The following is a 13,348-nucleotide window of genomic DNA, read 5'->3' on the forward strand; positions in this document are numbered from 1 at the left end:
TATTATGAAACTTCCTGTTTTAAATTCTCACTGAGGGCTAAGCCCCCCTAAAGATGATCCTAGAATCCTAAATCCTAGAACTGCCCCTGTTGAAGAGTATTAACAGAATAAAATGTCAGGAAAACACAGCAAAACACAAAACTGGAGAGCATCTGGGGAAATGCCTAAGAAATGGCTTAGCAGCCCCCTATTTAGCCACCACACCTTGTTTAAAAGCGATGCCATGTTGAAATTCAGTGGTGTTCAAGTCATGCCAAAGCCAATCAGACAAATAAAAAAAATAAATAAAACAACCAATACCAGAACAAACAATCCATAAAATAAAAGCCTCTCTGTGCCCAGGTGGAACCAAAGTGGTGACTGAACAATTGCACTGTACATGGTTCATCAGCTATACAATAACAAAACCTGTTACCTCATGACAAGGTGATAACTGCGTAAACAGCCAAAGTTACCTCTAGGCCATGAAGGTTGACCATCTACAAAAAATTTATATCTGTGTGTTGTAGTGTTGACTTTCCAAGTCCTGCCATGCATTCATAGTGCTAGTAGAATTTAACTAACAGTCATGTTGCTCACCATCCCAAATGGTCATCCTCCTGTACGACAGATTAACTCTCTGGTCTCTCTTAATTGTCAACTCTGTTAAAGAAAGTATCACATCATAGCCTATCTTACAAACATGAGAGATTATTGGCTGTAACTACATTACTGAGATAAAATGGCATTAGAAAACCCCTGTTCATCTGACACATACAATTGGAAAGGCTGTAGCAGTATAAAGGTCCTTCAAAATTTCTCTCCTGTGTGAATGTGTTGGTGAGTTTTCAAACTAATTGATTTTGTAAATCTCTTCCCACATTGTGAGCAGTGATATGGCTTCTCTCCTGTGTGAATGCGTTGGTGACTTTTTAAATTACCTGATTGTGTAAAACTCTTGCTACATTGTGAGCAATGATACAGCTTATCTCCTGAGTGAATGTGGTGATGAGTTTTCAAACCACTTAAATTTGTAAATCTCTTCCCACAGTGTGAGCAATGATATGATTTCCCTCCTGTGTGAATGTTTTGGTGTTTTTTTAAACCACTTGATTGTGAAAAACTCTTGCCACATTGCAAGCAATGAAACGGCTTCTCTCCTGTGTGAATGCGTTGATGAGTTTTCAAACTACTTGGTTGTGTAAAACTCTTTCCACAGTGTAAACAGTGATATGGTTTCTCTCCTGTGTGAATACGCTCGTGGGTTTTTAATTCACTTGATGTTCCAAAATTCTTCCAACAGTGTGAGCAAACATATGGCTTCAGTCCTGTGTGAATGCGCTCGTGGACTTTTAAATCATTTGCGTCTCTGAAACACTTCCCACATTGTGAGCAGCAATGAGGCTTCTCTCCTGTGTGAATGCGCTGGTGTTTTTTTAAAACATTTGAATTTCTAAAACTCTTCCCACAGTGTAAGCAGTGATACGGCTTCTCTGCTGTGTGAATGCGTTGGTGGTTTTTTAAACCACCTGATTGTATAAATCTCTTCCCACACTGTGAGCATTGATAGGGCTTCTCTCCTGTGTGAATGCGCTGGTGGATTTTGAAACTACTTAATTGTGCAAAACTCTTCCCACACTCTGAGCACTGATACAGCTTTACTCCTGAGTGAACAAGCGTATGTCTGTTATAGTTACTTATTTGTCTAAAACTCCATCCACATTGTACACAGCAATATGGTTTCTCTCCAGTGTGAATGCGTTGGTGGGTTTTTAAATCACCTGACTGTATAAATCTCTTCCCACATTGTGAGCATTGATAGGGTTTTTCTCCTGTGTGAATGTACATGTGTCGTTTGAGAATATTTGGATTGGCAAAACTCTTCCTACACTGTGAGCAGTAGTGATTTATTTTCTTGCCCATTCTGCACAAATCCCTCTGTGGTGATTAATTGTGTGAAGACATCCAGATGACGATGATTCACTGTGTACAGTAGACAAAACATCTTAGATTATTAGGTGCTAAACAACTATCATGTGCTTTATTCATCATCACAGAAACTGAAAAGTTGCATGTAAATTAACAAGCCCAAAACTCATGCTGAAGAGATTAGTGCTATCTAGAATGCTATCCATGTTCAGTTGAATATACAGCTCCCTCAAAATACAGCTGCCAACATGTGTCCTGGACAAGAGTTTTAAGGTTACGTTGTTACAAATATAATATTTGATAGTAACAATGATTAAATAAACACAAAAGTCTAAAAACTGCAACATCACATTAATATTCAATTAATAAATTAAATAATTTGTTTTCTTTATTTATCTAAAGAAAGAAAGAAAAAGGACTTACCAAGTTGAAGTGATCGTTTTCTTAAATCCCAGTAATTTCTCAGCAGTCTTCTCAGTGAGGACCTCAACTAAAATGCCAGGGTGTCTCCTTTAAGTACACCTGAGGACAAAGACACAGTCCAACAACAGGCCATTTCACAGCCATTAGTCAACTATTAGCACCTTTAATATCTGAGTCTGGGGTGTGGCAGGTACACGTCTATAACTATCTGGTCTATTAAAGATATGCCAAGTGACTGGAGGGATTGTTCTTATATCAGGGTATGGAGAACAAAATATTAAGAATATTATATGTAACTAAGTGTATAAGATTCATACAAAAATTCTGTTACATCATCATTTCACATTAGGACAAACTAGTATAATACACAGCATATTTACAACTGAGAAAATATTGTAATATTTAATGAAAATAAAATGGAGCAAACTTTAGCATTGCTGCACACACTGACAAGCAGAAGCCAATGTGTAAATACATAATCCTTTGTTACAATATAGAGGAATTTGAGTCCCAGGACAAGTTTTGATCAAAAGATTGGTTTAATTTGCCATCACATTCATACTTTAAACCATTTATCAAATAAACACTACAGTCTAAAAAACACTTTTCATGGAAAAATACTATTTTCATACAGTTTATGCTGTATATTTATGGACATTCTCTGTAAATTAACAACACAGCTGTTTCCACAATATGCCAATAATGACAAAGTAAATTTCTCAGATTTTCACTAAAAGTTATATTTTTTATATACTTTTTTACATGGAAACGTATGTGAAATTAACAATTATCTGCATTTAAACTTGTTGCTCATTATGTAAAGTGTTTTGACCTCACTAGTCAAAACACCCAGAAATATGAACAGAAAACACTCTAAAAAAAATTCCACTGTGTGCAATCCCTTACATACATCGTGTAACATTCGATGTGAAACCCATATTGTTGAACTTTTAACACGGCGCTGCAACAGAACCAACTCACCCACAGCAGTTCTCTCTAGCTCTGCTGCAGATAGTTCAAACTCAGTGCGCTATAGCGCCACCGGCGCAGATAATAGGAAGCGTGATTACATTACAGCAGGATTTACTTAAAGAACCCTCTATAATATTTATCCCCATACCTACATACTTTCAATTAAACTTGTTGTTTATGTAAAGGGTTTTGACCTCACAAGTCTTTTTATATTTATGTTTACTTTTACATTTAAACTCTGCAATTCTGCACTCAAATTTAGCATCTGAGGGAAAAATAAACTGCATTTAAAACTCGGAAAAACAGCACATGGAGAAATAAGTTAGAAAATCCCACACACACCCCACAACATTATTCAAAATTTATGTGAATTTAAGTAAAGATAATTATGAGAGAATATATTGTAGCTGGACAGTGTAGCTGGTTGACTGGGAAATGCAAGTTTAAAGACTGTTTTATTTGTAATGAATAAGTCTAAACTCGCAATTCCCAGTCAACCGGCTACACTGTCAAATAAAAAATATGACACGTCTACCTTCAGCATCAAGACAATTGTTGCAAATGTAATATTTAAAAGTAACATCATACTTAATATTATTAAGGAATAGAAAAACACAACATTTCCTATCGGCTATGCTAAGTTTACCTGTTTCTTTCATTACTTGTTTGTATTATGTATTTTTCAGGAAACTAAGAAATAATTAACTGCAACATCACAGTTATTTATTTATTTATTTATTTATTCGTTTTTTTGTTTGTTTGTTTGTTGAAAGATAACTTGAAGTGATCTTATCCTTAAATCACAAAAATTTCACAGCAGTCTTCTCATTAAGGACCTAAATTAAAATTTCTTAAGAATAGGAGTCTCCTTTAAGTACAACTGAGGACAAAAACACAGTCCAACAACAGGACATTTCACAGCCATTAGCCAACTATTATCACCTTATCATCTGAGTCTGGGTTGTGGCTTGTGAACGAACAGAACCATCAGGTCAATTAATGATACTGTATGTGAAAAGGCCTGGAAAGATTGTTCCCATATCAGGGTATAGATCACAAAATATCTGATTATTCTATTATATCTAATATATTTAATACAAAAATATGCTTTCTTGAAATGAAGCAGGCTTATACAGAAAAACTAGTAAGCCTTAACCACAACACATATTTATGCCAGAATACAGCCAACTACAACTGAGAAAATTCTGTAAAATGTAACAAATATAAAAGGAGCAAACCTTTCCATTATGTTAGTAGGACATTATGTCGGATGTATGTCTAAATTCACCACTATTAAATTCATTTATTTTAAAGTTTCACTAAGCATCATTAAGATTTTACAAGTACAAGTGTTCTAAATTTCCCTGAATTATAAATGCTGCTTTTCATAGTGACCAAATTCAGATTATCTTGGTTTGCAGTGGATAGTTTGTATATAAATAATTACAGTATACATTTATAGAACAGTGGTAAGTTTCTGTTGAATGTTGAATTTGAGCATATGAGTCCTGTCATGACCATGTCCTGTGTTTACTGATTTATCATATCAGCACTTATGAGTGGGGGAGCTGTACTGCTAAATCGTGTGCACCTGTTGCTTGTTATCTCTCCTTATTTAAGTGTTGATTGGATTTTTGAGTGGATTTTTTCCGCTTGGGTTTTCCTCCTTATTTTGTAAGTATTGTTTTTGCATTTGTGTTCTCAAATACATTGTTAGGTTTAAACTGTTTCTATCAAAGTTCAGACTAATTATTCACAGTTCAAATCAAAGATTAAATGGTATTTTTCACTGCATCCTCCTTATTTGTCATGACTTGAGCCGGTTGTGACAAATGTTGTCATTTTTACAGTTTAGAATTTTTTGTATCCGAATTTGATTTGGTTAATTCGTTGTAAATTCCATTTATATTGGTTATTTGTTGAAACTTTAGTTTTGGAGGGCTGCAGTGAATTAGGTATATTGTTTACCTTTTGTTTTGGTAAACATTTGTGCGCAATTGAATTTGGTATGTAAGCTGTTTTGATATGTTGAACAGGTAATCATTTTGGACTGCTTTTCCCTGGTTAGGAAAAGAGTGTATCCTTAACTGGATGCTCTATTTGTTTTTTTTTTTTAGTTTATTTTGTTTGTATGGTGAACGCCGTTAGAGCAATAGCTCGGGAACATGTCCGTGTTTTGTAATGGCAACTAGTCAATTGGTTGTTGTTGTTGCAAACACTGGTTTACAATGTGTAAATACCCGCCACAAGTAACTGTATGAAAACTAAGGTTTAATTTTGTTAGTTTATGGTTTAGTTAGGGGGAACTGCACTTCAATTTTCTTACATGTATTAAAATTCGCTTACTGTGTTTTCGTTATGGCTTCTGTCGAGGAGTTTATTGAAACTCCATCAGATGACCTTTTGGAGGTCTTTTCTAAAGACCAACTTTTGGAAAACGCAAATCATTATGAAATTACGTTATCCGTCCAAGATAAGCCTTTAGAAGATATAATTGGATCGTGAACATTATCTCTTGAATTTGATAAAATATGGAACAATTTCTGGCACTAATGGGGTCAGGAAGTGGGCATGATTTGTGTAGATTTGATGTTGTGGGTAATTTGAGATTGATTCCAAAATTTAATGAAAAGGATGTGGAACGGTTTTTGTAGACAGATGTGGAACGGTTCCGAATAAGCTTGTATTTGGCCATGATATACGAGATCCCTTGGAGGTTTTGACTGATAGTTGGAAAAAGTCTGATCCACCGAAGAATGTTCTGACTCATGTTCGCGATTTTCATAGGCAAATTTGAGGTTGGTCAAATGGCAAAAGCGCACTTGGGTAAGGCTATCTATCTATCTATCTATCTATCTATCTATCTATCTATCTATCTATATATATATATATATATATAACCCAACTGAGTCCCCTGTGTTTCATCCCCATGGCAGGTGATCTGTTCTTTCATATTTTTTTGGTAATACCTTAACTGACCCCTGGCCTTCACTATATGGTGTGGTACAATGGTTCATGGTCCGTAGAGGAGGCACCTCAGACACACTGAATAAAATAAATAGTTTGACATATATGTTCTTATCCATAGTGAATGATACTGAACAAGCTCTGCAGTTTGTCAATGATAAATTAAAGGCTATGAGAGACGTAGTTATTCAAAATAGGACATCTTGATTACTTGTTGCACAGTCCTGGGCTGACTGTGTGACATTTGTTTATGACCAAATCTTATGACCATCTTATCCTTTGTTTTGTCCTAGATATTCTTTCTGTTCTGTTTTGATAAAACATATACATTCTAAGAGTTTCTTTTTCTATAATTTAGATAATCATTTTTTAAATAAACTTTTCAAACTGACAAGCATGTCAACCACAATGTCAGTTTCTTCTGACATTTTGTTTATCATTAGATATCACTGAATATTACACCTACTGTATCTTTTCTAGAAATAATCCCTGTTCATCTGATTAAATTTCAAAGATTTGTTATTCAGTAACTGTCTTTGCATGGTTCTTTTGCAATATCATCCATGACATCAGCAGAGGTAGCAGCAGCAGCACTTATCAGGCTTCTTCACCAAGTAAACCAGAGAATTCTAACAGGTTCACACAACTACAAATATGTTGGAATGCCCCAGTGCTGCTTGTTTAGCCAACTGTCTTTTGTACTGTACATTTAACAATTGATTTTTTGCTATACGAATTCGAGTTTACATTTATGGCATTTGGCAGAAGCTTTGAATCACTGAATTCTTCAAAACTGGTTCAATAGGATCACAGAGCAAGGATAGCATCGGTCTAAACCATGGGGGGGGGGGACATTTTTAAATACATATTACAGACAGGAAAAAATAAGCATTAGTTTAAGTTAATTTCAGGAAGACAGAGGCTCAGGGGAAGTTCATTTCACTACCTTAGTGCCAGAACAAAAATCTTGATGTCACACATGGCTCAAATATGCAACAAGTAGACTGTCTAAGACGGACTCTGATAAATAATGAAGTACTTCATGTATTTTGTCACTGCTACACTGGAACATCTTGTTAATTAAGACAATCACCCTCATCAATTTATCTTCTTATAGACATTAAAAGGAGATGATAATGAATTAGCTCAAAAAATAATTTATTACAGCCATAATCAACAGAAAAACAAGTAACAAGAATCAATAGTGTTTGCGATCAAATGAGTATTAACAGAATAAAATGTAAGAAAAACACAGCAAAACACAAAACTGGAGCACATCTAGAAAATGCCTAAGAAGTGACTTAGCGGCCCCCTGTTTAACCGCCACACAATGTTTAAATGCGATGCCGTGATGAAATTCAGAGGTGTTCAAGTCATGCCCCAGCCAATCAGACAAACAAAAGAAAACAAAACAAAGAATAAAACAAAGAATAAAACAACCAAAACCAGAACAACCGATCCATAAAATAAAGGCTTCTCTGTGCCAAGGTGGAACCAAAGTGGTGACTGAACATGGTTTATTGGCTATATAGTAAAAAAAAAACTTACCTCATGAGAAGGTGACAACTGCAAAAAAGGCCAAATTTCCCTCTAGGCCACGAAGAATGACCATCTACAACATGTGTGTGTGGTAGCGGTTGACTTTCCAAATCCTGCCATGCATTCATGGTGCTAGAAGTTAACTAACAATCATGTTGTTCTCCATACAGAATGGTCGTCATCCTTTCTGCCAGATTAACTGTCTGGTCTCTCTTAATTGTCAACTCTGGTAAAGAAAGTAACACATCACAGCCTATCTTACACACACGAGAGATTATTGGCTGCTAACTCCATTACGGAGATAAAATGACTATCTGACACAAACAATTGGAAATTCTTACTGTAATCACAGCTAGCTAAAGCTGTAGCAGTATAAAGGTCCTTCAACATTTCAAAAGCCGCTTGTTGTCCACACCAAAGACAGCTTCTACTGATCTATTAATCAATCAATGCATGCAGATGATTTTAATTATTCTTCCCACAGTTTAAGCAGTGATACAGATGAATACTTTGAGTTTTCAACCTGTGTGAATGCGTTGGTGAACATTCAAATGATTTGACTGTGTAAGTCTCTTCCCACAGTGTGAGGAATGATAGGGCTTCTCTCCTGTGTGAATGCGCTCATGGCGTTTTAAAGCACTTGAATTTCTAAAATTCTTCGAACAGTGTGAGCAAACATATGGCTTCAGTCCTGTGTGAATGCGCTCATGGACTTTTAAATCACTTGAATTTCTGAAACCCTTCTCGCACAGTGAGCATTGATACGGCTTCTCTCCTGTGTGAATGCGTTGGTGACTTTTTAAACTACCTGAATGTGTAAAACTCTTCCCACACTCTGAACACTGATACGACTTTACTCCTGAGTGAACAAGCTTATGACTGTTTAAGTTACTTAGTTGGCTAAAACAACATCCACATTGTGAACAACAATATGGTTTCTCTCCTGTGTGAATGTACATGTGTCGTTTGAGAATATTCGGCTTGGCAAAAATCTTCCCACACTGTGAGCAGAAGTGAAGTCTGTTCTTGCCCATTCTGCATAAATCCCTCTGTGGTGATTTATTGTGTGAAGACAGCCAGATGACGATGTTTCACTGTGTAGCAGAACAGTAGATGAAACATCTTAGATTATTAGGTCCTAAACAAGTATCATGTGTTTTATTCATCATCACAAAAACTGAAAAGTTGCAAGTAAATAAACATGGGCAAAATTCATAAAATAGAGCTGCCAATAAGAGTTTTGAGGTTACGTTGCATGGTTTCTGGTCATTTAGTGGCTTTACAGGTAAAATCTAAATTTGTTCTTTAGCAATATTATGTGAGAGAGGATTATTTTTTCTAATAACAGAACCCAAACTATAAATATAACCCATTGAACTTCAGCATAAAGTCTATTGTAGCAAATATAATATTCAAAAGTAAATGTTTAAATAAACACAGAAGTCCGAGAAATAATTGACTAACTGTAAATAAACACAGAAGTCCGAGAAATAATTGACTAACTGTAAAGTCACAGTAATGTTTAGAGAATATAAAATTAAATGCATTATTTATTTATTTAAAGAAAGAAAGAAAAGACTTACCAAGTTGTAATGTTCTTTTCCTTAAATCCCAGTAATTTCTCAGCAGTATTCTCAGTGAGGACCTCAACTAAAATGTCAGGGTGTCTCCTTCAATAAGTACACCTGAGGACAAAAACGCAGTCCAACAACAGGCCATTTCACAGCCATTAGTCCTAGTACTATTAGCACCTTTATTATCCGAGTCTGGGGTTTGGCAGGTTCATGTCTATAACTATCTGGTCAAGTAAATATACTGTATGCAAAGTGACTGGACGGATTGTTCTTATATCAGTGTATGGAGAACAAAATATTAAGAATCTTATATGTAAATAAGTGTATAAGATTCATACAAAAACTCTGCTATATCAGCGTTTCACATTAGGACAAACTAGTCTAATACACAACATATTTATGGCAGAATTACAGCCAACTACAAGTTGTGATCAATATATTGGTTTAATTTGCCATTTGTATTGTCTGAAGTTTCTAAAATAAAAGTATAAAATCACATTACTTTGGTATTTTTTTGATAAATGGATCAATTTTTTTATGGAAAATACTATTTTCACACAGTTTATGCTGTAGATTTATGGACATTCTCTGTAAATTAACAACCCAGCTGTTATTTTTCCAGGAAATTATACAAACTTTGCCAATACAACAGGTCTTTGCTTTCTTTTCTCTTTTAAATTTTAATGTTTTGTGATCATACAATGCATTTTCAACATCAAATAAGAATATAAAATAGACAGAAGAAGTATATTATATTGAATACAAGATAACCATCCACTTTATGTTAAACATAGAATAAAATCAATGGGAAACATTCAAACAGCGAATTGAGTGCTCTACAAAATACAGATTGCGAAAAAAAATTTTGCAAAACACAGAAAATTCTTAAATGCTATATGACAATTACCTGCACACAGAGCAGTGGAAAAAAGAGAACAGTGAGTCATGTTAAGATGGAATACAGCTCCATCTATTCGAGAAAAGCACATGGGGGAAAATGGTGCACATCAAGAGATTATTGAACTCTTGCAAACAGAAATAAAACTATCAAAACACCCAGAAATATGAACAGAAAACACTCTAAAAAAATTCCACTGTGTGCAATCCCTTACATACATCGTGTAACATTCGATATGAAACCCATATTGTTGAACTTTTAACACGGCGCTGCAACAGAACCAACTCACCCACAGCAGTTCTCTCTAGCTCTGCTGCAGATAGTTCAAACTCAGTGCGCTATAGCGCCACCGGCGCAGATAATAGGAAGCGCGATTACATTACAGCAGGATTTACTTAAAGAACCCTCTATAATATTTATCCCCATACATACATACTTTCAATTAAACTTGTTGTTTATGTTAAGGGTTTTGACCTCACAAGTCTTTTTATATTTATGTTTACTTTTACATTCAAACTCTGCAATTCTGCACTCAAATTTAGCATCTGAGGGAAAAATAAGCTGCATTTAAAACTCGGAAAAACAGCACATGGAGAAATAAGTTAGAAAATCCCACACACACCCCACAACATTATTCAACATTCATGTGAATTTAAGTAAATGCAAGATAATAAAGAGAGAATAAATTCAACAGTCTCCGTCTGCACACATGATGCTACTGAGCAAACCTGCTTGTAGTGATTACACATATACCCGCGGTGCACCACTGATTAAGGGCCCACCAACATTGATAGGAACCTCTAACAAGAATCATAAAGCAGTGAATATAAGCTTTAGTTAAGTGAAAAAATTACATTTAACAAGTTTTGATAGCATTATCCTATTAACTATATTAATTATTCATTACAAATAAAAAAAGTCTTTAAACTCGCATTTCAAAGTCAACCGGCTACACCGTCAAACAAAAAATATGTCTACCTTCAGCATCAAGACTACTGTTGCAAATGTAATATTTAAAAGTAACATCATACTTAATATTTTTAAGGAATATAAAGACACATTTCCTATCGACTATGCTAAGGCTTACCTGTTTCTTTCATTACTTGTTTGTATTATGTATTTTTCAGGAAACTAAGAAATAATTAACTAATTAACTGCAACTTATTTATTTATTTATTTATTTATTTATTTAAGGAAATAAATCTTGACGTGATCTTATTTTTAAATCACAATACTTTCACAGCAAGGACTTCTCAGTAAGGACCTAAATTAAAATTACAAGTTGTACTTTTCATCCTCTTCAAACCTTCCTGACTTCATCCTTTCTAATCTTATCTACTTTCTATTCCACAGAGTTCACTACTCTTTTGTACCTTTCATTTTCCTCATCCATCAGCTCCTCAAAGTATTCCTTCCATCTCCTCTGTACACTCTCCTCACTTGTGAGCACCCTTCCATCTTTATCCTTAATAATTCTAACTTGCTGCACATCCTTCCCATCTCGATCCCTCTGCCTAGCTAACATGTACAAGTCCTTCTCTCCTTCCCTAGTGTCTAACCTAGTGTACAACTCATATGCCTTCTGCATGGCCTTAGACACCTCCCTCTTCACTCTGTGCTGTAACCCCTTGTATTCCTGTCTATTCTCTTCAGTCCTGTCCATGTCCCACTTCTTCTTGGCTAATCTCTTCCTTTGGATACTATCCTGAACTTCCTCATTCCACCACCAAGACTCCTTATCTTTTTTCCTCCATCCAGATGACAGACCCAGCACCTTTCTCCCTGTCTCCGTGATCACTTCTGCTGTAGTTTCCCAGTCATCTGGCAGCACTGCCTGACCACCCAGAGCCTGCCTCAACTTCTGTCTAAATTCCTCACAACATCCCTCCTTTTTCAGCTTCCACCGATTGGTTTTCTTCTCTATCTTTGACCTCTTCTTCTTACAGACCATCAGAGTCATCCTACACACCACCATCCTATGCTGTCTGGCTACACTCTCTCCCACTACCACTTTACAGTCACTAATTTCTTTCAGATTGCCTCTTCTACATAGGATGTAATCTACCTGTGTTCTCCTACCTCCACTCTTGTAAGTTACTCTATGTTCCTCCCTCTTCTGAAAATAAGTGTTAACCAAATCTAACTCACAACCTACCTGTGGGGCAGAACCACTAACATCATTCAACATCACCCCTTCAATCTAACTTCAGACTCATCACCCTGTCTGACAATCTCTTCACCTCCAGAACATTCCTCACAAACTCCTCCTTCAGGCACACCTACCCCATTTCTCTTACTATCCACACCATAATAAAATAGCTTGAATCCTGCTCCTATACTACGAGCCCTGCTACCCGTCAACCTGGTCTCCTGTACACACAGTATATCCACCTTCCTTCTCTCCATCATATCAGCAGGCTCTCTATCTTTCCCTGTCATAGCACCAACATTTAGAGTTCCTATTCTAAATCCTACACTCTTACCTTTCCTCTTCTCTCTCTGTCTGTGCAGTCTTCTCCCTCCTCTACTTCAACCAACAGTAGCCCAATTTTCACCGGCACCCTGTATGTCAATGGCACCGATGGCGGTCATTGTTAACCCGGGCTTAGACCGATCCGGGATGAAATTCATACTGACGCTTCGTATGGTTAAATTTGGCAATGTTTTACGCCGGATGCCCTTCCTGACGCAACCCTCTCTATTTATCCAGGCTTGGGACTGGCACAGAAGTCACTGGACTGTGAACCCATGACTAGATTCTTTTAAGTAACATGCTAAAACACAATTTTAATATTTTATGTGAATAAATGTGCTAATAATACTGCATGGATTGTATTTTGATGCACTTTGTGTAGTTTTGTGCGTTTAATTTGGGAAATTCCGAATAGGTAACTTTGTGGCAAGTTAACCCAAGATTTGATAGCAGGAGAAATAAAACCAATAAAATAAATTTGCTTATATTCCCATTTTAGAAACACAAGTCAATTTTACAAATCCGCATTTTATTGATTTGTTTAAACCCAGGCATGTTACAAAGGAAGGTGTGTTTATTTTGACTTACAGTAAG

The 13,348-nt window shown here is 35.9% G+C and overlaps 2 protein-coding genes across 2 annotated transcripts in view; one reads left to right on the top strand and one right to left on the bottom strand.

Annotated features, from left to right (window-relative positions):
* Window positions 1–75: 75 nt before the first annotated feature.
* LOC113662968 (zinc finger protein 658B-like) lies at window positions 76–10,945 on the bottom strand. The gene is made up of 5 exons (XM_047812593.1): window positions 10,571–10,945; window positions 10,291–10,353; window positions 9,393–9,494; window positions 8,333–8,903; window positions 76–1,928 (listed from the first exon to the last, which is right to left on the bottom strand). The coding sequence occupies exons 4-5, from the start codon at window positions 8,841–8,843 to the stop codon at window positions 790–792; spliced, it is 1,650 nt and encodes a 549-aa protein (XP_047668549.1). The 5' UTR covers window positions 8,844–8,903; window positions 9,393–9,494; window positions 10,291–10,353; window positions 10,571–10,945; the 3' UTR covers window positions 76–789.
* LOC113662712 (zinc finger protein 79-like) overlaps window positions 4,924–13,348 on the top strand; it is a 59,956-nt gene continuing 51,531 nt past the window's right edge. The window contains exon 1 of the mRNA XM_047812540.1: window positions 4,924–4,977. The gene's annotated coding sequence lies outside the window, so the exon portion shown is untranslated. The remainder of the gene's footprint in view (window positions 4,978–13,348) is intronic.

The sequence above is a fragment of the Tachysurus fulvidraco genome, chromosome 4, assembly GCF_022655615.1.
Source record: "Tachysurus fulvidraco isolate hzauxx_2018 chromosome 4, HZAU_PFXX_2.0, whole genome shotgun sequence".
Classification (NCBI taxonomy): domain Eukaryota; kingdom Metazoa; phylum Chordata; class Actinopteri; order Siluriformes; family Bagridae; genus Tachysurus; species Tachysurus fulvidraco.